This window comes from Phalacrocorax aristotelis, chromosome 5, assembly GCF_949628215.1.
Source record: "Phalacrocorax aristotelis chromosome 5, bGulAri2.1, whole genome shotgun sequence".
Taxonomy (NCBI): domain Eukaryota; kingdom Metazoa; phylum Chordata; class Aves; order Suliformes; family Phalacrocoracidae; genus Phalacrocorax; species Phalacrocorax aristotelis.
In genome coordinates, this window is record NC_134280.1 from 216,528 (window position 1) to 243,485 (window position 26,958).

Sequence of the window (26,958 nt, forward strand, 5' to 3'; positions counted from 1 at the left end):
GATTTTTTTTCTCTCTCTTCTGGGGGCTGAGATGTGTGAGGACCAGCCTTAGCAGTAAAGACCAAAGCAAAGAAGGCATTCAGTAACTCTGCCTTCTCTGTATCCTGCGTCACCAGGGCCCCTTCGTTATTCAGCTGTGGGCCCACTGTATCCCCAGTCTTCCTTTTACTGCTTCTTGTTATCTTTGACGTGCATTGCCAGATTTAGTTCCAAGTGGGCCTTGGCCTTCCTCGTCACATCTCTGCATACCCTGGCAACATTCCTATATTCCTCCCATGTGGCCAGTCCCTTTTTCCACATACTGTGAACCTCCCTCTTCCATTTGAGTTTCTCTAGATGCTCTGAGCTCTTTGCTCATCCACGCGGATCTCCTGGCTCCTCTGCCTGACTTCTTCCTCCTATGAATGACCTGTGGCTGGAACAATGATTTAATTGAGTCAAAACTTGAACTTACAAGATACTCTGTAGTCAAGATAGACTAGTATTGTAGCCTGTTCCTAAACTGAGATGTTACTCACTTCTGTGGTATTAACAAATAAAACCCAAAAGCAAACCCCACAACAACAAAAAAAAACAAACCCCAGAAAAAAACCCCACAAATAACTGACAAAAACAAAAAATTAAACACAAAACTAAAAATAAATGACAATGTCTATCAATCTCTACATGATAATTAAATTATCTTCATATTTAAAAAAGTGTTTCTCTAGCATCTAATAACTGTTTAAGAATAAACAATTATTCTTACTAAAGGAAGGTAAAGGTCCCTTACTTAAACTATGCATTAGATTAGAGAGGTTCTTTTTATTCCAATTAATATATTTATTTTATTTGCAACAATCAATAGCCTATTAAGTAGTCTTTGCAATAAACTTGATTGCATACCCCATCAGGTCCCCACAAAGCATGGTGAGTAGGACTGGGAGTCTTTCTGCTTTGCCAGGGGGATGATACTACCAATAGATTGTTTTGGCGTTTGCCCAGGTCAAATAGACAAAGCACCTGTGTGAAACCATTATGGAATACATCGCATAATGTTAGTTTAATTGATTAATACAGGACTAGATCCTGAAGAATTGAAGCATTCCAATGAAGTAAGCAGATACTTTACTTGCTTTCTTTTTATTCACCCATTGCTGAAAATAAGAAGGCATGTTGGAAAAGAAAATTGACTCTGGAAAGAGGTTTAAATTCATTATGACTATGTTATCAACTTTGTTAGAATATAAATCAACAGCCTTTTCTCACATGAGTAAATGATACCATAATTCAGTATTGTGTCTTTATGACGGGCAATAATACCAGGATGTGAAACTGTTCAAAGCTGAACAATTGACTCTTACTGTAGGGTTCTTTATTTTTAATTTTCAAAAAAAAGAAGTTCACTAACTGTTTATAAAATCAAGATAAAAAAATTTTTTTATTGCAAACCAGAAGCTGCTTCTGTCAAAGCAGAAATCTTCAGTCTTTTTGGAGTCCCCTATTTCTCCTTAAATGAGACCCAGAAGAATTTTAAAATTGTGGACATAAGTTCACAAAGTCACAGGATTGTTTTAATTGGAAAAGTCTGTCATTTTCAACTTGATTTTTTGATTTATATTAAGATTTTTTTTTAAAACGTCAACTATTTTTTTGTGTCTTAGTCTTTATATAAAAACTATATTGTGGTTCCTGAAATAAATGTTGAGACAGATCAGATTTAGTGCCTAAAATGTAAAACTGTATATAACTCCTTGGTTTTGTCAAAATTTTTGCCTGAGGCTTGTAGGTATTTACTGATTTCTGGACATCTTAAGGATTCTGAATGCTATGTGAGAATAGCAAAATTGACATGGATACCAGTCTCGCTTAGACTTCCTGCTTCATATTATTAACTTTATAGGCCAGAAGCTGATTTCTTTCTCAGTGTTTGGGCTGCACAGTGCACTGGGGTCCAGGTGCTGGCTAAATAAACTCTGTTATTTAGGGAAAAGACTATAAGAATAATATTCCAGATGTAAAAAAACCCAACCAACCAACCAACAACAAACAAAAACACAAAAAGAGAAACACACACCCCCCCATCCCCCAACACAAGGAAAAAAAACCAACCCAACCTAACGCACTGTAAAATCCCACATCAAACCCAAACCATCTCCACTACCCCCCCACCCCACCCCCCCGGAAACGCCCTGGTATTTTTCAGTGTTATGGAATAACATAAAAGCAAAAATATGAAGGAAAAAAAGCAGGGTGGGTGGGAGGGGTGGATAAAGTACTTTAATAGGCATAACTCAAGTAATTCCATGTTCAAAATTTTGTCTTCTCTAATACTGGCTATAAGGATTACACTGATGAGTGAAACATTTTGAATTAGAAGCATTAGAATTTTACCATTATTTGTAGGGAAAGGATTTTGTAGAAACATCATTGAAAGAAAAACAATTTCAGCTCATTGCTTTTTGAATGTTAGAGATTAAAGGAAACCATTGTATTTGAGCACCTAAATAATTTCATTTAAACCACATCAAGCACTTAGTAGCTCTTACATTAAAGAGTTGCCATGTATTTGATATTTCTTAAAATATGGTGTAGTAGGTCAGTGCTCTGTATCTGTTCCTTGTATTTCTACTGCTCAAAGTTCATCTGCAGAGTTTGTACCTAAATTATGTATCAGCTTTCTCAGTAGAGTGCAGTTTGGTAAATCCCTTTTGAAAATTTCCTTTTTTAAAGAAAATTAGTCCAAGACTAGCTTATTTTAACCTATGATTTATGAAGGAAAGTTAAAGATGGAGTCCTCGCAATTCCATTCATATTTGTTATCTGTGTACTTGCTTCTGCGAAAGACTATTCAGAGATTATTAAAATGATTTTTTTTGGATGTGCTTTAATGAGATAGCCAGTGCTTTGCTTTTCATTTAAATTAACAGATATTTTTGGCGTTTTGCTATCCAGATGAGGCATAAGAGTGGATGATTGTAACTTTTATATATATATATTTCTATATATATATCTATAGATATATATATAGATATATATACACATATATACATGTATATATACACACGCGCGCGCACATATGGACATTCATCAGTGCTATGAAATCATACATAGAAGTAGTTTGGAATCATGCATACAAAGGAGTTTGGAAGACTTACTGGTGTTGAGAGGCATGTAGAAGGCAAATATTGCTAGCACTGTAATGATTAAAGAACAACGCAAAAAGAAGGAAAAAACACAGTAATTTCTGTCACCCTAAGCAGTTCTCTAGATTTGCTGTGTATGTTGGAAATACCCTTCGCCTTGTTTGAAACACCACATTATTTTTGTATTATCTGCTGGTTGGTGCATTGATGCTTTGTATTTTAAGGCATTATTTATTTATTCCTGTTTTAGCACTTTTGAAAACCTTATATTGTACCGTGAAATTCATTAATATTAACAAAGGCATTCACAGTTACCGTTCCTTGTTACTAAGAGACCAGCACTGTTGAAATGTATGTTGCCCTTTGGAGTAATGCTTTCAATCATTTATCTGTGTAGTGGTTAGTAGAATTTCAAAAGCTGTGCTCGAAAATATTTAACCTGGTTAAAGTAAGCCAAGAATGCTAAGGAGTGCAGTTTAATATGAAATTTTGCTATGCAGAGCATGCCCACAGTAAGTTAATAACTTGAAGAGCAAACACTAAAATAGGAAAATTTAAGGAACTACTAGAATTAATTGCTAGACAGACTGTTAATGTTTCTATCTAATCAGAAAGCAGGAAGATGTCATTACAGTTCAGTTTATTGTCACGAGACTTTGCTTCCATCTTCCTTTTAAGTTTTATTTCTTCCATGTTTCTAAATACATATTTAAAAATTGATGGGTTCACTTTTCTGGACACATTAGATAGTGCCAGAGGTAGCACGCAGTGTGTTTTTTTAAAAGGCCATAATAATGTGTGATAGAGTATAATGTCACCTACTCTTCTTTCTTTTTGTGTTGAAGAAAGTTGATAACAAGCTCAAAGGATGTTTTAGATTGACCTATCTTCAGAGTATTATGAAACATTGCAATGCATTGCTGCTTATCAGCATCATTAAGAATCACCTCTGTGAGAGAGAAGCAATGTTGTTACTGATTTTTTCTTTTTTAAGAAAGAACACAAAATGAGTATTGTGGTGCTTCCTAATTGAACTGTGTAGCAGATGGTAACTAACATTTAGAGTTACTAGGTGAGTATGGACATCAGCTGTGGAAGAAGGAATATAAATGAGGTTGTGTTGTGATTGTTAGGTTTTTTTTAATATGATAATTTACTAACTGAAGTTAAAAGACACTTCAACTAAGTTCAGCAAACGAAGAACTGAAATACAATGTTTTTAAACGTAGGCTGAAGGTATAAAGAAATATTCACTATACACATCACCTGCAATAGTTAGTATCAGTGAAATTAAGTGCAAATCCATTTTTGTTTTGGAGGAGAAGAAAAAGAAAGAATAGCGCCTAGACCAGAAATTTGAAATGAACAAGAGGAATTTCCCTGCATGGTGTATGTAATATTGCCATTATGTTGCCTTCTAGTTGCTAAGAAGTGAAAAAATCCTAGTGAATGCCCCTGTGTGCATAACAGCTCACATGATGAGATACCGCAGTCAGGAGATCATTCCAAAATTATCCATTATATACCCTAACACAAGAATAGCCTTAAAAAAGAAAAATCTAGAAAGAGGAATAGAATTAACAAACAAGGGCAAGTCATGTTTTCTGTGTACCATGTCCCACATAACTGCGATCAGTTTGCAGAGGCCTTTGGTGGTAGAGTGAGTCTCTCTTGGAAAACAGGGAATGCTGGGTCTTTCTAATGCTGTCTTTTTTTGGTGCGCTGCTCTTTTTATTAAAACATGGCACAAATGAACCTTCTGTTCTTTGATATTCATCCTTTCCTGCATTTTCTCTCTGTTAACAACCATTCTGCTCTTCTGGTTATTTATGCTTTCACAGTCTTGGAGTTTCCTGATTTTTCTTGTATCCTCATGTTCATGCCATCTCAAAAGTTGAAGTTTAGCTCTGAAAGTCCTATGAAATTTCTGGTCATCCCTTTGGTCTTTTGTCTCTCACCTATGTTTTTATGAATTCTTGCCTTGTTCTAACTTACAAACCCATGCCAACTCGCTGTACTCTGCCTGCTCTTTTCTGTGTTGCCTTTCCCCACCCTTCCAGGTGTGTAGCAGCTCAAAGAAACTTTCTTTACTTCTTTATGGTTACTTCACCTTTCCATTTTCCTTTCCACTTCTTTCCCTTCCTGCATTAGATTCACACTCCTTATTGTTTTAAGGTATGCACAACTCCATCTATGCTTATATTTTACACATAATTTTTACAGTCCAGTTCATCTAGCCCTCTTGGTTTTTTTCCTCCAACCCTTCATGTCTTATCTTCAGATTGCCAGCCAACCTCCCATTCTTACAGTGACATTACTCATACTGAAGTTAAAAGCAGGGGCACCTGTTGAAACTGGAGCAGTTGTACCTGCTGATTAAACAAATAAAGGACACTGTACATCCTGAAAATTAGAGTACAGTCAGAAACAATGTGGCAGATTGTAGACAAACGGTGCAGCTCATTGCCCGCTCTACAGCTGGAAGTTCCGAACTGTTTGAAGGGCATTAAAATAAAGATACTCTACTGGCACTTAGCAATTGATTGCTTGACGTAGTTATTGTTAATTTGGCTGAGTTCTCATAGATGTAAGAAGCAGAAACAATTCTTGAAAAAAAAAGTTAAATAAAACCAGGGATTCTTATAGCTTATGAGAAACTAATTAGTGTGGAAGATTGTTAAGATTCTCTAATTCAGTTTTCCTGCTTCCAGAATGCCAGACATCCCTTCTTTGAACAAACACTTGTCTGAGGTAGAAGTATCCTCCAGCTCTGCTTTCTGCTTTAACATAGACACTACTCATAGGCTGTCTTTTCTTCCTTTATGTTTTTCAAAGTTAAAAAATGGAGTTGAGCATAGAAGATGTATACAGTCTTGGAATTCAAGTAAGCATTGTCCCTCTTACCTCATTTGGCTTATTTTTGTCATTTAGAACTATTCTTAATCACTTGGTAGAATCAGATAAGATTCCTCACAGAGTAAGGGATGATCTGGCATGAAGTCTGACAGTATATGCCCTCATAATGGTATCACGGAGTACTTTGTATGGGAAATTATGCCTTTTAAATGGTCCATGCAAGAGTCAGCAAAAAGAGCAGCCCTCTCTAGAAGGTGGTGTATTACACAATGATGACATTAGACTTCTGATGAAATAAACTATTGCCAAACCTCCCTTTTCGTAGTTATTTCTGAGTGATAAATCCTACAATGAATGGTCTCACCATAGTTGAAGCTGTAAATATGAAGATAACAGCTGTGGAATGTTTGAGTGGTGCTTTTCTATCAAAGAACAGATGATAATTAAAAAAAAAAGGGAAGAGGCTTTTGTTCTAAGGCATTTATTAAAATTAAACCAAAAGATGGAAAACACTAACAGTACACTTATAAAGTGAAGACTTGCAACCATATTGCAGTTAAGGCAGCTAATTCCTTTGTGTGTTGTGATTTGTTTTTTTTTTTGTTTGTTTGGTTCCTGTCGCCACCCCCACCCCCCCCAGCAATGGACATTTCTCCATAAGAAATAGGAAGGTGGCATGATAGACATTAACTGTTGCTCAGTGAGGTGTTCCTCTAGGATTTCTGGTGAGGTTTTTTGCTGTTTTGAATTACTTTTTGTTAATTTCTGCAGGTAGAATTGCTCAATGTGTGTTGCTTGTTCTGAGGATTTTCTCAGAGAGGTGGAGAATGTCTTGCATCTTCTTTTAGTTTGTTCATTCCAGTTTTGGAGGGGGATGAAGCTATGAAATTTTTGATACATTAATTTTTAAGGTGAAGGCCTGTCAATGGGATAATGGCTTTCTAATAAGAAAAAAATAATCAACTTTTAATCACCCCTGTCTGATTGTTATGATGGTGATGGGATGTGTTAATTGTTTACATTCTGAGATGTATAAGTTTTATCACAGTGGCATGACTGAAGACTGAATGCTTTTGAGGGTGGAACAGGTTTTCTGTAATGCATTTTTTTCTTCAAGAGAATGTGCATTAAAAGAGGTTGTTAGAAGGCAGGGAATTGGATCAGTACCTGCCCTGGAAAGTTTTAAATAAACACCGTGGCTGGACCTGTTGGCATTTTCATTGCTTCATGTAAAAATTTTGGTGCTTCTGGCAGGAGTTCTGAAGAACAGAGTAAAATCTAGTGAAATGATCTGTTCAAGAAACGTGTTATAGCCACCCTGTAGAAGACAAATCTTGGAACATACTCAGTGTAGTCCATCTCTACTGTCATTTGTCATCTAGCAGCAAGATAATGCTCTTCTCTGTTCCACCCCCAACAAACAGAGCCGGGCGGGGAAGAAGAGGTTATTGTATGCCCCTCTTCAAAAAATGTGTTCACTAAAAATTCAAATGGTGCTATTTCTGTGCTAGAGCAAAGGGGCAAATTGTTCAGGTGGGACACACCGGACTTCTTACATGTGTGAATGAGATTCCCTCCAACATGTGTAGGGTAAGTCTTTGCAGTTCAGTAAAACACATCAAAGAGAAGGTCAAGCCTGTTAGGCTGTAACCAGTGATATCACTGTGCTAATGATCCCATAGGTTAATTAATCCTACTGAGAAGTACAGTAAATTGGCCTTCTGGAGCTTCAACCTCCATAGCTAGAGTGCTTCTGGCGGTTGCTGCTTATTTATTAAGAACTACCTTGGGTCTCTGCGTATCTGTAGCCATAGATTGTTGAAAAACTAAGCTTGGAAAGGACTTCAGGAGATAATCTAGTGCAGCCTCATAATCAAAGCTTTGAGGTCAGTGTCTTTATTGGTTTTGGGACCCAAACCAGTATGGAGTATTCTAAATGCAGTCTGCAGAGGATGAGTTAAGAGAGATTTTTACTTTCTCCAAAGTATGCAGTAAGTCAAGATGCTTCTTAATTCAGTTTTTCTGTAGTTTGAAGAAAAGATATTCTTGCCAGGAAGTGGGTATCTTGAGGAGATCTCCCCTTTTCTCGGCTGGCAGTGCCCTGTGTGTCCAGATGCCTTGCATCCCACCCCCAAGGTAGAATTTAGCACTGTGGGATTCCACCTCCAGTAGAGATTTAGGAGTGTATGGTTAGGTACTAGTAAAAACCTACAGCAAATATTGCAAAGAGATCTTTTAGTGTTTTTAAAATTTTGTTTGATACAAATGACAGAATTTTGTTTTAGTTATTAATGCCAGAGGAGTAAAAGCAGAACTTTTGTTACTGGGAGGATAATGAGATACTATATACATACCTACACAAAGCAAAAGCATCTGAAAGCAGTGCATGTAGAGGTGAAGTAAGGAGGGGTAAGATACCTCAAAAAAGCAGTGAATACTGATTCGCCTGTGATGTTCTCATTCAGTGAATTATTTTTTATTACATGGAAAGATTCATTCAGTTGTAATGGCCATCTAACGTGTTAGTGCAGCAGAGTTAATGGGTACCTGTTTTAAGCTTTGCTATGGGTGATGGTGGTTGTTCATAGGTTCCATTGGCTTTGTTCCATTTTGCAAGAGAAACTTTCTTCATTGAGAAAACTTTAGTTTTGCTGAAGTAGGAATGGAAGAACTCTGCATCTGACCTTCTGTGATGTTCTTAGAAGTTTCAACTAAAAATTGAGACACTCATGTCTGTAAAGGTGTGTTTTTTATATTCAAGTATCTAGGTAAATAAATGTAGGGAAAAAATTAATAATCTTGATATTTTGGTTTGCTGTCTCATTGAAGGGCAGTATTTTCCATAGATCTTGATAATACAATAAATAGCTCAGAAGTTATTTTAGGCAGTCTTGCTCAATGTAGTTGTTATAATCTTGCTTAAGCCTTTGAATGGCACCTTTGTCTGTATGCGTACTATTTTATATATAGTGTCCAGTGACCATTGTTTTTACGTTTCTTGTTTAGTACATTCCAAGGCAATGATTCTGTAACTTTGTGGGACCATTCAGAATACATACAAGACTCACATGTAAAGCCATGCTCAAATTCCAAATTTAAGTTAATGGAATAATGTGAAGTTTTTGCAGATCAGTTACAGCTTGCTTATCATACAATGATGAAAGCTTTGCAATTGTTGCTCTAGAGTGTCCAGTCTTCTGTTTTCATTGCTGGTGTTCTAGCCATATTTTGTGTCTTTTTATCAATTGGAATCTTTTGTTTATAACATTTTAAAATCACTGTGATGTATGTTCTTACAATTTCAGTGTTGTTTGACACTGGCAGGTTAAAATTTATTAGCATTGTTTGAACTTCATGTATGTATTCATTGAGATTCTTAACTACTGTATGTAATATCATTATACTTACATAGCTATTTCTTACTTTCCTTACCTTCTTAATGCGTTTTATAGCAATATGAAGTAACTGTCTTAAAATGCACTAGACTAAATCCTGCTCAACTATATGGTTTAATTCTTTTAATCACAGTGGTAATGTATGTGTGTAAAATAGCAGAAATTCTTTGCTTAACGCACAGTTCTTGTCCTCATAATGCTTCATTTCTTAAGATAAAAATATCGTGCCAGTGGGCCAAACCAGATTTTGCCCTTTCTCAGCTGTTCACAGGGGTGTTATGCAAAACTGTTTTTGTCCTGAATGTATGCCACAACTTAATCAATGTTTCAGGGTTTTAAAAAAAATCATAATTGCACTTAAGCCCTAAAAAAGTAATTCCCAATAAGAGGAAAAGCAGCTGATCACAGAAGTCAGAGACTTGCTTACACCTAGTTCATCCTGTTACTTGTGTAGATTGTGCCTTGGAGTGTGTTTCTAGTGTTTAGTGTTACGTAATAAGGTTTTCACTGAAAGAGTGGAAAGCATGGTCACAAATCTGATATTTTAAGCATAAGAAAAGGGAAAAAGAAAAGCCCACTGTGTTTTAACAACTTTTTTTGTGTGAGTCAGCTGTACCAAAACACTTATTATTGGTACCCTTTAAATACCTTCACAGTTGTATGCCCAGTATAGGACCTGGCCAAGAGATAGCCACCTCTTCCATGACTTGCATTATTTTATGTGCACTTGCTTATTAGCTTTAGCTTTTATGTAGACCATACCTATGTTTCTAGCCCTTGTCACAATGGCATTTGTGAGTCATGTTTCTAATTCTTCTGCTTCTTGTTTATGTGTCAGGTTTCTGATTCTTCTGCTTCTTGTAATGTGATGTCACTACTGTTTTGTTTGGTGGTGGGTGGAGAGAGTTTTAAGAGAAGTTTGGAAGAGATTTTTCTTTCTTGGAAAAATATTACTTTTTTTTTTCCCCCAAACACATTTTATCTCTCACATATATAATTTTTTATAGGATCTTCTTTCAAAGTTTCTTTCAGAGGGATTTGAATGGTGGTTCTTCAATTATGCGTTGTGTTCTTTTCAGTTGTTGACTAATAAATGTGTTAGAAAATGTAGTTGTAGCTACTACAGCAGCTATTATAAAAGACAACCCTGATACTTTTAAAGAATTCCTCTATGCAAATCTGTACACTGTTTCTAGGCTCTTGTTTAAGCACAGAAGCCTGTGACAGGAGCAGTGCACGGGATATTTGCCTCTTATGTCATTGTTTAGGCTTAGCAGTGCCGTATTAAAAAACTTAGTCAGTTTGGTCTTGCAGAGTTTCAAGAATCTGTAGAAAAGGATTCCGTAAGGGTAGCATAAATATTCTAAACAGTGGCTGCTATAGTAAAGAACTTTAAAAATTGGAAGTTGTAGGGACCGTATCAACTCGTTTGGAGTTCATTTTCCTGGAAAACAAAAATCAATAACCAGTTAAGATGAAAGTTTAAAACAGCAACAAAACCAAAAAGAGTATTAGATGTTTTTTTAAATAAGAAATGTTTATTCCTTGCTCAACCACTTGAATTTTCGTAATAAGCACTCTGCCTCTGGTTGTGAAACAGTCATTTTAGTACAGATGTTACAGGAAAAAAATAGAGAACTTGCTTTTTTCTGATCCAATGTCAGACTCCAGGGTAGAAACCTCTTAGAGTGGGTCAGAGTTACTGTAGAGTAGCTAGAGATCCCTATATTAAATATATTAAATTTCATGGGGAACTGCTTCAGATCTGCGTTTGTGGTGGAGGCCTTGGAGTATTCCAAGACTGAGATTGCAGAGGTGACTTAAAGCTGTTGTTGCCCTTTTTCACAGTTCTGATGTAAGGAAGACCGCTGAGGTAATAAGGATTTTAAATTATTTTACCATTATTATTTATATTTAATAATAAAATACTAATTATTCATGATCAATATTCACTCAGAAGAGTGACCTGTGAATATCGATCCTGCTTATAAGACTAGAAGTTTCATTTTGGGGTGATCACTGCCACATAGCTTTCTATTAAGTATTTATTTTCGGAATGTACTTAAATAAAACTCTGTTGAAATCATTACCAGAACGGCTTTAATGGCTTAAGACCAGAATTGTTGTGAGGAATTCATGTCATTCAAGAAGTTCCTAAGTGTTGTGTTTTCTTCTTACTCCCAGATTTACTAAGTCTGCTCTAGATCATGTGCAGCAACATGCTTACAGACATATTTAAATATATTCTCAGAACAACTGAAGTTTGTTTTTATTTCCTTTGTGGTGCAGAATGGTGGCGAACAGCAGACACGCACTCTCGTCCCGGGGCAGCTTTTTTCCCACCGCTCTTGGGAATTCCACCACTGTTTGCACCTCCTGCGCAGAGTCGTGATTCTACTTCATTCCACTCAAGAGCTGCAGGAAAAAATAGTCGGAGCAGTACAGAAAAAGGTAATGGCTACAGTTGTAGAGGGAATAATTTTATCAAACTTCTGCACGCGCAGAAAGATGTGGAATTTGAGCTTTGCCTCTCATTATTGTTCCCATTCCTAAACTGATTCTGTCAGCTAAGCATGAGACATGCAAGTATGGGCTTTCAGTAACAAAATAGTCTTTTTGTTTTTTCCCCCGTTTCCTTAGATAGTTTGTCAGGGACTGAGTAGTAGGGACAAGTTTTTTGTTTTAAAGTTTGTGGTTTGATTTAGGAGGCCTTGTACTTCTACAGTGAGTACTGTTCCTCTGCATATAAGAAGCAGGCACCAGGTAGCTGGAGGTGGGGGAGTGGAGTGAGGGATGGCTGTGGCTACAGGGAGCACCATGACATTTAGAGCATTTTCTGGCGTTTCAAAGCAGTATTTTATGTAGTGGTATTGCATGCATTTTAGAGATTTAAGATATGTTTGTCAGATGTTTGATACTAGGTTTGTTGAGCTAGGAGGAGAGGAGGCTGAGGAGTGACTGCATTGCCCTCTATGGCTGCCTCGTGATGGGGCGCAGAGAGGGAGGGCTGGTCTCTTCCCTCTGGTGACAGGATGTGAGGGGATGGCTTAAAGCTGCATCAGGGGAAGTTCACACTGGATATCAGGAAAATGTTGTTCACCAAGAGGGCGAGCAAGCTTGCTAGGGAAGTGGTCATGGCCCCAAGCCTGTCTGTGTTCAGGAAGTATTTGGATGGCACTCCTAGATATATGGTTTAACTTTTAACTTGTCCTGAGTGGTGTCAGGAGTTTGACTTGATGATCCTTGTGGATCCCTTCCAACTCAGGGTATTCTGTTCTGTGATTCTGTGATGTACAAACAAAGCCTTTTTTAATAGTTTTGGTAGGTTTTAGGACCTGATGTGTGTTTTAGAATCAATGTCATAATACTCCTGGGATTGTAGAGTAGCAAGGTTGTATGGTTAGGGGTATTTTCTTAGAAAAAACCAGTCATCTTGACAGAGAAGTAAGCAAGCTTGAACGTGGATGATACTTCAAATAGCATTGCCACAACTCCCCCACCCCCGTAAAACTCGTAAAATATTTAGGGCTTCATGTTGATTTTAGTTGGAGCTGATTGATACTTCAAAATTGTAAACAAATTATTCTGCGAGATATTTACTGGAATGTATATTTTTGTGTCTATCTTCAAGATCTTATTTTTCTGCCCCCAACTAAACTGAAGGATAGTTTGGGCTTAAAAATGGACAGTTTCAGATTATTTCTTTCCCCCTCCTTGTGGCCTTAAATGTATGTTGTCCTTTAAATCATGGGTGCTCCGAATGTTTTAATTAAAATAACTCCATGAGCAAATTGAAGTGATTCATGGATGACAAATTTTTATTATATGTTGGGAGTAACCCATGAGTAGTCTAGTGTCTTGTTGCATGTTTATGGAAGCTAGGTTGGTGTGACTGGAACATCTCAAAGAAAGTATCTGCTGCTTCAGATTTTTTTTTAAGTGTCACTTTGTAAATCTGTCGTCTTAAGGTATAAATGGATCACTGAATGGGAACAGTACCACTGCAGTATCTGGTATCAGCACATCTGTACTATCCACTAGCATTGCAACATCTGCAGGACAAGTGAAAGCTATAACCTCAGGAACAGGAGGCCGCAAATACAACCAAGAGCAAAGCAAAGTTCAGCTTTTGGACCCCAGAGCTGACAAAATCAAAGATAAGGTAAATATACAGAAAAAACCCTTAAGATGCAGACAGACTGACATGGTAAGTGTTCTGATTGTGCACACAGCATAATTTTTAAGTGTTCTCTCCCAGTACAAAATGTTTTGCGTTTTTCTTGTTATTTATTTCTTATTATGTATTAAAGCAAGATCTGTACAGTTGTCTCTGTGGTGGTGGTTTTTTAAAAAAAATTTGATAGTGTTTTGACATGTTTATGAACCAAAAGCTACCATTAGCAATAATTCCACTAGTTAATAGCCATATGCAATAACATATTTTTATTTAATTTATATAATTACAAAAATAAAGGATATTATTTTTAACACAAATATTTGATATTATTAGAGTATAAATATTTGTATTATAAATTACAACCTATTAGAAATTAAATCTGTTTAATTATGTTTTTGTGTAACTTAAAATATAAAAAATTTCAGAAGTAAAATGAAATTTTTAGACATTAAAAGATAAAAGGTTTTGTGGGAGTAATTTCCTATTTATCAGAAGAAGGAAGTATTATTAATAGCTGTGATTCAAGAAAAAGCTTAGACAGCCATTTAATAGGAAAGAAGTGAGTAGGCTCGGTGAGTTAGTAAACCTCCTTATATATTGACCCAAGCACTCCTTAAGAACTTTGCTACTCTTGGAATCAAAACTACGTAGTCAAACCACAGGAAATGGCACACTGGGAGATTGTTTACCGTCAGAATGGAAGCTAAGGGAGTCATTCCCTACTGGTAGCCATCTCGGCTAAAAGACTTTTTATTTCTTTACATTTGTTTATATTTTTGTTTTGTGAGTGAATTTGGCCTGTTGCTTTCTTTCTCTTTGTGTTATTGCATTGCATTTCAGTTCTCAAATCTGTGTGTTCTTAGGTGAGAGGCTGGCATTTTCAAAGGTCAGTTGGTGTTTGCATATATTTGCATAAAAATAGCTGATAGCACTAAAATGGTTAATTATATTTGTGTAGTGATAGGGCGTTTAATATATTGACAATAGGGAAATTATTAACATATTAAATAACATTTTCCCATAAAACATTCTTTATGTGTTTAACAATCAACAACTTTTGAAGGTATTAAGGCAGTTACAGGTACTTCGGAAATCTTTGATTTTTTCAGGCTTGCATACTAGAAATGGCTCTTTCCTTTCTGAAATTCTGCTTTTATCCTGGATACCTATGTGCAAAATGTAAGCCTTGTTTCTGTGGTGCAGAAGTAAAGCACTTTTTTTCCAGATAAGTCTCCGCATTTCTGACTATTACTGCAATTATGCAGAATACCAAATAAATGACTATATTTTAATATTTCCAAATACCCTTTCCAAAGTTTATATCGTAAGTAAATGAAAAGACTCTGCTCACTTTTTGCCTTTTTGCCTTAGTGAGAAAATTGAGTTGGTTAAGCTAGTTACTTGTTAATATAAGTATCACTGAAAATTTCACCTCTTGCCTTTTTTTTTTTTTCAGTTAGGATGTTTGTCAGCATTGTTATCTTCTCTTTTGTATTACCATTCATCTTTAAGTATAAGTTCTGTATCCTTGATATATTTGCTTTTGATATGGGTACTTATTCCAGTTTCAATTTGCTAAATAGTGGGTTGCTGTAAAACAATGTACTCAGTCAATTAGTGTACCTCCTTTCTTAAATTTGTTTGTTTTTGTATCTTAACATTTAAATTGTCTGTCTAATGCAGATAAATTTCAGGTTGTTAACAGTTTTGCTTCCTAAGTTTCTGTAGTAGTTTTTCTAATACTGAAGTGGAGTTTGTTGTTCCTGGTCTTACTTGATATGCTGACATTCTAGGTGTTCCTCTAATTCTTATTCTTAACTTCTTTTCCTGTGAAACTTTTTGAGGTAACTTTTATTTGTCAATGTAATGGTTTGAACAAGGCTTCCAATCAAAACATACAGAACACTCTAAATATTTAGAGTACACCAACATGAGGAAAAGATCAAGAGATTTGATTTAAAAACAATCAAAAAACCCAACGAACCTTCCCCCAAAAAACAGTGGTTTTATTTCAGTCTGTTAGAATGAAGGCAGAACTAGAATTGAAGGCAGAGGAATAAGCAGGGGGCAGTAGGCTGATGGAGTATTTTGTGCTGGGCTTTGTACAAGTGGTGTTATGTTCTGAAATTTCAAAGTGTGATACTTGCCTCTTTTTCTGAAGAGCACAGTTTATTTTAAAACATTTAGTTATACTAAGATATTCCTTTCTTTAGGATTTGGGTTTTTTTTTTTTAGTATTCATCTGCTGAATTCTCCAATCATATCCTTCGTTGTAATTTTCTTTCGAGGTTGGTATTTAATTTTTTTTTTAAATAAAAAAAGGGCAGAGCTGATACCAAGCTTTTTTTTTTTACAGTTGGTGAAAATCTAGATAGTTACTTGTTGTGCAGTGTTTTCTTCCTGGTTGAATTCTAGTTCTGGTGTTCTACCACCTTAGGGAATCCTGAAGTGTGCAGTCTGATAGTAACTTGTATTATATAGTAATTTTTTTTTTCGCCTGTAGTCTATGAAAAACAACTTCTGAGTTGATAGAAGCATCTGATCTTCCAAGCTGTAGTTATTAGATGTTCTCATGCCATTCCTTTTGTCCTGTTACAAAGAAGATGGAGACTCCCTTTTTACAAGGAGTCCCATGGAGAGGACAAGGGGGAATGGACACAAGTTGCTCTTGGGGAGATTCCGATTGGACACCAGAGGGAAATTTTTCACAGTGAGGACAGTCACCATTGGAATAATCTCCCCAGGGAAGGGGTTGACTCGGCCACGTTGGACACCTTCAAGAGTCAGCTGGACGGGGTGCTGGGCCATCTTGTGTAGACTGTGCTCTTCCTAGAGAGGTTGGACTAGATGATCTCTGAGGTCCCTTCCAGCCTGGAATTCTGTGTGATTCTGTGTCTAGGGTGTGTATTTGATCTTTCAGAGGGTTGTACTTTTAATATCTCTTCTTGGCAATTACCATGCTGTATTTCCTTTATAAACTTCAGCATTTTGAAAAAATGACTAAAATATTTTTAAACTATCACTTCAGTCACCTTTTTATAGGACTATCCCGTAGGATCATTAAGGTCAGGCTTTTCTTGGTATTTGTATTCCTAGATTGTTCCTTTCTGAACAATGGACATTTTCAATTAGCATAACCATCCAGCAGATCTGCCAAAGTCAGTGAACCAAAATAAAATATGAAATTTATTTTAATAGAACCCACTCTTGGCTCAGCTTTTATGACTATATTGTTGCTGATAGAGGAACTAGTTGAAGTGAAATTTGCCATCTTAATATAGTTTAATAATGATTTTTTCTTGAATGTAGTTCTTAAAGGGTCTTTTATTATCTTTTTCTAAATAATGTATTTTTTTATATTCTGTAAATATCTGCCTGGTCTTACATATATCTTCTGAAGTCTAATGCTCTCTTTTTTCTTTCTAGTATATTTCAAATGAAGTAAAATAGTACTTACTTTTTGGTCTGTACTTTTCCTTCTCTTGGCTATTTTGTGACAGCAAGCTTTTAGAATTTTTTCCAAGTATTTTTTTTGTTGTTCTAAATGTCTTTACAGTGAGATTTTTCTTTAGAGGTATCTCTTCTGGCTTACATTATTTGGTTTAGTGTGAATTATTTCTCCTCTATGCTTCTTACTGGCCTTATCCACCCCCCCCCACCCCCCCCCGGCTGCTGTACCTTTTATGCTGGTTTTGATAGAAATTCCTCCATCAAGGTTAACCTTTTTATATCTACCCAATGCATGAGTTTAAATTTTCCCTATCATCATATTTTACTAAGCTACTAATTTGCCATCCCTTCTTGTGGAATCCTACTAATCCAACTTCTTTGTATTAGTTTTATCTATGTCAAAAGAGATTGTATTTGTTTATGAAGTAAAAACTCCATGGGAAGTGGTTGTGTTTCACAGTGTAATTAAGTGCCTGAGTTGTTTTGAAGCATTTTCATTTGATTGATTACAAGTTATGCTAAATTTTATGTCAAGATTAGCTGTCCCTTTTCTTACTTGAGGTAGTTCTTTGTGAATCAGACTTGTGTCGGGTGTTGCTTGGCTCTTGCCGCCTCCTTCACAAGAATGTTCGTGACTCCTTTCTTGGTGTTTTTTCGTGTCTGCAGTATGAAAAGATAAGATTTGTAAGATACAGCAGCTAACACATTTGTAAAGGTAGATGGGCATCAAAAGTTTCAAAGGGTTGATGAGTGGAAGTAAACACTATCAGCTAAGTAAGTCCATTGACATACTCTTCTTTTTCCAGACTGTTAAATGCATCTCTTAAGAAGCTGATGTTATGAATATGTATTTCATCTGCATCGTGAATAAACTGGATATTTCTGATTTTAGTAGTATTGCAGTATTTTGGATGTTTCCCTTTCCACATACAGAGACAAATAGAGAACCCTAAAAGAGAAAAAACTAGAATAGAATCCTAGAGATGTGATTCCAGGCGGCATTGTTACTTTTACTGCTTCAGATCATGGTCTTGTCCTTCATTTTATGTTCTTAACCTTCAGGAAGAAATATTCTGCATCTGTGCCAAATATTAGACAGGAAGATACTTAAATATGATGTAAAGGACATGAGCAATGAAACATACAGGACCTACCATAGACTGGCACAGTTATTTAGATCTGTTATTTTTCAAGTGTCTCCATGCATTCAGATCGTTGTCCATCATGTGAAGTATCAACTGACACCTTTCTGAATTGAGCAGTGAAATGATAAATACAAATAAACACACTTAAATTTTTAAGGTTTCCCAACAGTGAAGCAATGAACATGACAGTGTGCAGAAGGTATGATGATAAGAAATATGACTTGTTCATCACAGAAATCGATAAAGAGAACCTAGTTTAAAAAAAAGATACAGATACCAGCCAATTGACAAATAGGTGAGACTTAATCCACCTACAGCTTCTACGTTTCATAGCTATTTCACAAAGTAAACTGAATCCTGTTGCTGTGGTTTAACCCCGGTGGGCAGCTCAGGCCCACACAGCTCCTTGCTCACTCCCCCCCGGTGGGATGGGGAGAAAATTGAAGGGTGAAAGTGTGAAAACTTGTGGCTTGAGATACAGGCAGTTTCTTAGGTAAAGCAGAAGTTGCATGCACAGAGCAAAGCAAAGCAAGGAGTTCGTTCACTGCTTCCCATCCTCAGGCAGGTGTTCAGCCACCTCCGGGAAAGCAGGGCTCCATCACACATAACAGCGGCTGGAGGAGACAAATGCCCTAAGTTTCCCCCCTTCCTCCTTCTTCCCCCCAGCTTTTATTGCTAAGCATGATGCCATATGGTGTGGGATAACTCTCTGGTCAGTGGGGGTCACTGTCCCAGCTGTGCCCCCTCCTAGCTCCATGTGCCCCCCCAGCCTCGCTGGTGCGATGAGGAGCAGAAAAGGCCTTGAGGCTGTGCAAGCACTGCTTAGCGATAACTAACGTGTCCCTGTGTTATCAACACTCTTTTGGTCACTATTCAAAGCTGCTATGAAAAAATTAGCTCTATTGCATCCAAAACCATTACACCCACTTATAAGTTTGTTACATTCTCCCACTAATTTCAGTGGATTTCTTCTTTATAAGGCATAAAATTGCTTTTTCTTTTTAGCCTCTTGTTCTAGAATATTCCTACCATAAAAAACCAGATTTGAAAAGTAGACTTTCAGGGAAAGTTTTGTTAAGAAAGTGTATATTTTTAAGCACTGTTGCTCCTGTCTGCATTGTTATGTAGAATTGCTGCAACTTTCTTGTCTTCCGGTCACCTACTTTTGCTGTCCACCTGTCTTCCTTTTGACTAATTTTAACCTCTAAAATTCCCTCAGTGACTCCACGTGCCCTGTTTAGGTGCTACGTAACACTTCTCTGCTGCTGCCTGACATCTGTAATCTGTTTTCACATGTTTCTTTACCTTCGAACATAATTCTGCGAACTCTCTTTAATGACAAAATACACTTTAATGCAGTAATACATACTTTCATGTCTCTCTCACATAGCCACCATCATAACACTTTAGTCCATGTGTACCACCTTCAGATGTGTTTGTAAAATACACATGTTCATTTTAGCTCCCCAAAAAGCTAATTTTCCTCATCCATTGCACTTCAAAATCTACCCTTGCAGTGTCAATATTTTGGAGTTCCTGTGGTTTTTATACCTTTCTTCTTTTCCTGAATTCTTGCATGTTGCTTCTGTTACTTTCCCATTCTGGTCTGCAAATTTGTTCTTTCCAATATTTTAAGTATAATATAGTTGTCAGAATATTTAAGCAGATTTTGGTCCGTTTTTCAGAAGCAAATCCCAGAAGCAATTTGATGAGCATATTATTTTCAGCCTTCAGAACCTTACATTGCTGAGCAGTGCATGCTGTGAAATTACAAGTTAAGTGATGTAGTTAAATGAATGTGTCACTGAACCATATTGATGAATCTAATAGGTATTGTTCTTTCTATGTTAGCTTGCAATAAAGCTTTTGGTTTTAAAACTTTTTTTGGAAGCAGTACATTCTGTGGAGGTTTTGTAGATGTGAATTCCAGGCTGATTTCCTAGGCCTTAATTTGATATACTGCTTTGAAATGTAGTGATGCCAACTGTTTTGCCAGTGCGTGTGGTCAGAAAAATAATGTAGTCGAACCTTGTGACCAGTTTTTCATTTTCATCATCTTGTGAAGCGCTTCTTTCTCTTTTGTCTTCTGCAAAGGCAATCAGTTGTGTTCAAGGATTGCAGATCACATTACTCCAAAGTGTTACTGGTTTTTGTTTTAAAGATTATGCATACTAATAAGATGATATAATGGATTTGAAGCTGAACCATTAATACAGCATTCATCTTCCTGGTAGAAACCCAGAAAAAAAGCAGTGGAAAGCTCTAGTAACAGCGACAGTGATTCGGGCTCCTCTTCAGACACCTCAAGTGAAGGCATAAGTAGTAGTGACTCCGATGACCTAGAGGAGGATGAAGAGGAGGAGGACCAGAGTGCTGAAGAGAGTGAAGATGATGAATCTGATTCTGAAAACGAAGCACATCACAAAACCAAGAACAAGGTATGATACCTCACTCTGCTGCTCATGGTCTTGTCACTGAAAGCTGTTTGTGAAAAATTGATCTGTTCATGTTTGTACCAGTGAGTAATTATATAGTTATGCTTTAATGAATGCTAAGAATACTCTTTTTGGTTTTGCTTCAGGGTTTTCTGGGTTTTTTTTTGCTTTCTTTGTGTGTATGCACGTGTGCCTTTTGTTCTTTATGGGCTAAGAATTTAACTGACTGTTATTTTTGTTATAAAGTGGAAAATACAAAGAAATTAAGTGCAGTGTGCTGACAGTATATTAGGAATATCTCTTTCGATGGGTATTGATATTGCTTTGGCTGTTGCTTTTTTCCTGGTAGCCAACAGAAAACAAGATTGGAATCTTGGGTATCCTGTTAGGTTTACAGTCAAAAAACACATTTAAAAACAACCGTGATTTAGTACTCCTCTACTAAGCGTTGTCTTCACATGCTGAAACTATTGGGGGTGGGGTGGGGTGGCTAAACAATAATTACATTACAATATTGCCAAGAATAGTATGATTGTTTCATGGGGACTGATGATGTACCTTTGTTTTTTTAAAGGATCTTTAACTGATCTGATATGAACAGTCAAAAAAAATATTTTGCAGGTGCTAATGCATAGTGGTGTAACAGATATGAAAACTGATGGACAAAAACCACATGAAAAGTCCCAAGAAAAAAGGACACACCAGCAGATACCTCTTGTGTCTGATTCCCAGACTCACTCATCATTCCAGTCCCAGCAGAAGCAGCCTCAGGTTTTGTCACAGCAGCTTCCGTTTATTTTCCAAAGCTCTCAGGCAAAGGAGGAATCTGTGAACAAACACACAAGTGTAATACAGTCTACGGGATTGGTTCCCAATGTGAAACCTTTGTCTTTAGTACATCAAGCCAAAAAGGAAACCTATTTAAAACTCATTGTTCCTTCCCCTGATCTACTCAAAGCAGGGAACAAAAATACCTCTGAAGAATCTCTTTCTTTGACCAGTGACGTAAGGTCAAAACGGGTGAGTGAAAAATCACTGTTGTTTTGATTTATTTGTAACCTGTGTTGCCTGATTAACAAGATGCAACATTGTGCTATCAAGCTTTTTAAAATATAATGTTTTAAAATGATATGTATATTTCTTTTCATATCATGGTGTTTTGATGTGTTTTTAGAATTGATAAAAGATTTCTGAATGATGTAAGCTAATTAAATTGTGTGGGTAGTATATGTTCTGAACTGTGATGGTTGGGGTTTTTTGTTTTGTTTTTGTTTTGTTCCTTTGTTTCCTTGTTTTTTTAAAAGCGGCAAATACTATGCTTTAATTTTAGAGATGATTCACTGTATATTACAAGTGCCCTGAACTATTCCATAAGTATATCTTGTAGAAAAGCCATCTACTTGGTGGTACATGTATGCATACCCTAATGTATACATGGTGTAATCATATACACAACTTACTGTCACATAATGACAAACGTGAGTTTCATGCTTGTCATATGGTGGAACTTTACAGCTCTGCTGAAAGCAGTCAGTGTACTGGTGAGAGTAATGGGCACAAAGAAGGCAAAGGATTTTGTCTTGCATCTCTTAAGGCAAATGAGCAGCTAAAAATAGAGATAAAAATAAGAAAAGTGCTCATGGGTAAATTGTGTGGTCTGGATATTTTTCCTGTGCTTCTCCTAGTTTCACTCAGAAGGTTGATCTAATACTTTCCATATCTATCTAGTATGTAAGCATGGCTTTGCTTCGTTTCAAGTTGAATGGTTTTAAGTCAAAGTAATTAAAATGACCTATTTTAATAATGATTTTCAACAAAGTAGCTGAAAGCCTTTAAAAAAAATATATTTGATTTAATCTTGGGTTTTGTTTGCTCTTTAAAGACAGGAGGATATTCATGCACTGATAGCTATTAAAACTCAGTATGGCCACTGCAATAAATTTGATAATCTTTTTTACTGCTCAGGGCTCTAAAATATGTTTACATGTGTCTGTCTTGGCAGTTCTGTAGCTTACAAAAATTCTCTGTAGATTCTCAGTTTGTTTTTTAATAGTGATTATGGTGACTAGTGATGAATTTTCGTGATTTCTATTCAGTTAGATTTGAATGGGGATTAGAAGAGAATAGAAATCTAGCATTTTAGAAATTCTGAGGGTTGAGATATATATATCTAAATATAAATATATATCTATATATATATTATGTATATATTAAAAAGTACATTTACCAAGGCAAGTTTCATTCTTAAAAACAAAGTTTTCTTTAAACTATGTAGTATTGGTGAAGTGTAAACTGGACTTTGATTCACAGCTAACTTGCAGTCCTCAGTGAGGACTGAAAAAATCTTCTTATCACTTATTATTTATTCCTACACCAGAAAAGCAACACTATTTTTCCTCTCAACTCCCAGTTACTTCGTAAAATTAAAATAGTCATTTACCTGAAATGATTAAATAAATTACAATTATGAAAACATATGTTTTTGCCATTGGAAGAGGCTTCTGCTGACAAATTTAGGTTATGAGTCTTCAGCTGGTGATACATCACCCATTAAGTGGTTTGATTTCTTTAGAACTTTTATTGGAAACATGCACTGTGTGAATATTTATTTTTATAGGTTTTCATAAATTTCATATTCAGTTTTACACATCAGTAACTTTAAGAGTGTATTGTATTTGACTTAGTATTTAAAAATTTTTTTAAAATGTGCCATCTTTATCCATTCTATTATTTTGTTCCATCAAAGATGATGTATTTTCTTCTTCCTTGGAAGAGTCTTGAGACTAAATACAGTGTAAACTTCATATATATTTCTGAGCCAGTATTGATTAAGTTTTACCTGAAGAACTTTCAAGTACTACTTTTTCAGAGTTAAAATACGGGCATATCACAGTACTTCTGATTAATATCTCCCCCCTCCGCCCCCCCATTTTTAAAAATAATTTTTTTGTATGCCAAGAGTCTTCCTCTTGGTTTTCTGCTAGTATTGTAGCCATTAGTGTGTTGTATTTACCTTGTGCTTTAAAATGAACAAATTACTGAAGCTAGTTTGACATGATATGCTGAAATGAGTAAAAAGCAGAGTTCTCCTATGCTAATACCACAGAATAGTGTCTTTAAAATTTTTTTTTTTTTCCCCAAGATGCTTAATATCTTTAGGAAAATCACTGTCTAGAGCAACGTAGCAAGTGAAAGAGCTTCCCTACATAATTTAGAGCTGCCTCATCTTGAGTTGAATTTGTCTTTTCCTAATTGACATAAAGTGAAAATCACGAGAGAGATTTACATAACTTGTAGCTACTAATCTCTTCTGTTGTAGCTAGCACCTACTTTTGACCTACGAGAAATAGCTTAGCAGATGTTTAAGATTTCACAGAGTTCACCTGTCAATACTAAAGAAAAAAAAATATTCCACATTTTATTCCTCTGTCTTCTTATTTCTTTAGGATCAATATAAACAGACATTCCCAGCAGCACAGCTAAAGAAACAGGAATCATCTAAGAACCTGAAGAAGGTTATTGCAGCTTTGTCAAGCCCCAAACCAACATCTAGTTCACCAGCTCATCAAAAACTCACATCCTTGGAAAACAACCATTCTAATCCATTCCTGACAAATGCACTTTTAGGTAATCATCAACCCAATGGAGTTATTCAGAGCGTCATCCAGGAGGCTCCTCTTGCACTTACTACGAAACTGAAATCCCAGACCAAGATCAATGAAAGTGTAGCCATTTCTAGTAGTACCCCCTTTTCTCTGCCAGTAAACTTGAGTGCATGTGGGAAAAAACCAACTGGTAACCGGACACCTGTTATGCCCTCTACCTCTCCTTTGTTACCTGGTTCAGGAAAGGATAAAACAGTGAGCAATAATGCAGTAAATGCAGTAAAAACACAACACCGCCTTCATTCTGCAAAACTGGTGGTGGAGCAGTTCAGAGGGGTAGACTCAGATGCCCCCAGCAGTAAGGACTCTGACGACTCAAATGATGATGATGACGACGATGAAGATGAAGATGAGGACGATGAAGATGATGATTCTGATGATAGCCAATCAGGTGGTTTAACCTTTTTAATAGGAAAAGCAGAAACTTTATTTTTTAAGTGTTGAAAACATGCATTTCCCACCATATTTTAAAACGGGTAGGAGATTTTGGGGCAGCGTGGTCCACACAGTGTCCCACAGATATCCTGGAAAGTAGCACGTGTCTCCCAGTCCCCCGTTGTGTCATATCCAAAATCGTGTTTTGGGTATTCTGATAGTTGGTCATATGGCAAGTATACTTCCAGCTGTCCTGGTAAGATGGCTTCACAGCCTTCTGGAAAGGCTGTCGAGAGACCTACCTTCCAGATCAACCACGCAGCCTGCAGTTCATGTGCTGCTTATGTCACATGGTGCCCAGGAATGGGGATGGAGAGAACAGGCTGGCTGATGGTTAATTTTTCTGGTAGGCAGAGCCTATCTGCAGAACAGGCTTCCCCAACTAGAGAGGGACTAAAGAAACTAAAGAAACTAAAGAAAGGCCTTCAAATTGTCAGGAGTGGCAAGAAAGGCATGTTTCTAGGCTTCATTCAATGAGCAAGATTAGAGAGAAGTACCAGGACAGTTGTAAAGGGCTGCAGTGTTCATAGATAGTGTTCAGGCTACTATTTTAAAGGCTCCTAAGCAATTCAGAAAGGCAAGGCCTGTTTTAAAGTGTTGATTGTATTCCCAGCTACTCCTTTCTCCTCTGTGTGCCGATATGCCTTGGGTCCAGCTCCACCTTCATCATTCTCTTTCCCCCTCTCATCCTTATCCTGTCTGCCCTTTACTCTACCTCTGTTACTTCCTTTGCCCAGATCGCCACACTTACAATTCTGACACCTTTCAGCCTGTACCCAGTTCCATTGCTTCCTCTTCATGCTAGATATCACCACCTGTCAGGTGCCCTATCTGTGGTAGCATCCAACCACTTCCTGGCTCACAGGGGATGTCTTGGCTGTAGCTCATTCTGGGGTAAACAGTCTCTTACAATACTGCAGCTTCTGTCTCTCATCTCCTCATGGAAAAACAAACATCCAAAACAACAGTGCGTTATCATGCAGAATTACTTTATGCTGTCATATTTGTAGTTGTTTTAAAGTTTAGGTAGTTAATTAGAAATCTATTAAAGAGTTTTTATAAAAAAATTGAAGTCAGAAAAGTTTCTTATTTAATAAGACTTTGCAAGTGTTAGAGCTTAAATGTGTTTGCCATTAGTTATCAAGTCATAATATGCCTTTTGCCAAACTTCTTTTAAACAGAGTCTGACAGTAATTCAGAGTCAGATACAGAAGGGTCTGAGGATGAAGATGACGAGGATGATAAAGATCAAGATGAATCGGATACAGACACTGAGGGTGAAAAAACTCCACTGAAACTGAATAAAACTTCATCCTCTGTGAAGAGCTCTTCCATTGGTCTTGCAGCTCATCCCACCCCACTTAATCTCCAAGTAGCAAAGACCCCAAGCTCTGCACCAGCTGCCTTATGTCCTGAGTCCCAGCCTGCGGTTTTTCTTGGGACAGCACCATCTACTCTTACACCAAGTACACACTGTGGTATCTGGATGTCTTTTGCTATAGTAGAATGTAACATCCAAGTGGCATGTGTTGTAGAAGTAGTTATAAAAGTAGTGTAGATGCTGATATCAAGTGATATGTTGACATAAGAAAGCGATTTTTTTTACACTAAGAACAATCTTTCGCTGGAACAACCTCCCCAAGGCGTGGTAGAGTCCGCGTTACTGGAGGTTTCTAAGATGCAGTTGAACAGGGTGCTAGATAATCTCATATAGGCTCATTTTCCCACAAAAGGTTGGACCAGATGATCTTTTGAGGTCCCTTCCAACCTGGCCTATTCTATGACTCTGATCTTTTCACGAGCGTTTACAAGTGACATTAAAATTGGTCAGCAGAACTACAAGTTCTCAAGACCTGAAGGCTACACTTAGTCCAGGACATTTTAGCTCATAAAATCATTTGAGAGAAAGTAGAATAAAATAGCCAGAGTTGGTATTTATTACATTGAAACTCTTCATTATTCAGTCTTCATTACTTACCATTTTATTATAAACTAGTTATTATGTATTTCTAATTTCTATGCATTATAGTTTGCACTCTGAATCTTCTGTTTCTGCCCCTTCCTCAACAAATCTAATAACTGTATTTAGTTAAAATATTACTGTATTTATTATTATCTAAAAATTCTCAGTAGAATTTGTGGATTACATGCAAGGAATTACTTTTAAAAGGTTCATGAAAAGTACATTTAGCATTTGATGTTATATAATGTTTATAATCCTTCATTTGGTGACTACTTTGTAAGATTTAGTAATTACTACTGCTACAGAATAGGA

General features: G+C 36.6%; 1 protein-coding gene across 29 annotated transcripts in view; it reads left to right on the forward strand.

Moving 5' to 3' along the window:
* Positions 1 to 26,958, forward strand: part of BAZ2B (bromodomain adjacent to zinc finger domain 2B) — a 164,033-nt gene that overhangs the window by 82,602 nt on the left and 54,473 nt on the right. For 17 of the 29 annotated variants that reach the window (XM_075092630.1, XM_075092643.1, XM_075092634.1 and 14 more), the window contains 6 exons: positions 11,666 to 11,827; positions 13,345 to 13,538; positions 20,383 to 20,586; positions 21,205 to 21,603; positions 24,030 to 24,639; positions 25,865 to 26,161. In XM_075092630.1, the coding sequence (XP_074948731.1) occupies positions 11,666 to 11,827; positions 13,345 to 13,538; positions 20,383 to 20,586; positions 21,205 to 21,603; positions 24,030 to 24,639; positions 25,865 to 26,161 (1,866 nt within the window). The remainder of the gene's footprint in view (positions 1 to 11,665; positions 11,828 to 13,344; positions 13,539 to 20,382; positions 20,587 to 21,204; positions 21,604 to 24,029; positions 24,640 to 25,864; positions 26,162 to 26,958) is intronic. The other 12 variants (XM_075092637.1, XM_075092638.1, XM_075092640.1 and 9 more) reach the window with 3 other exon arrangements.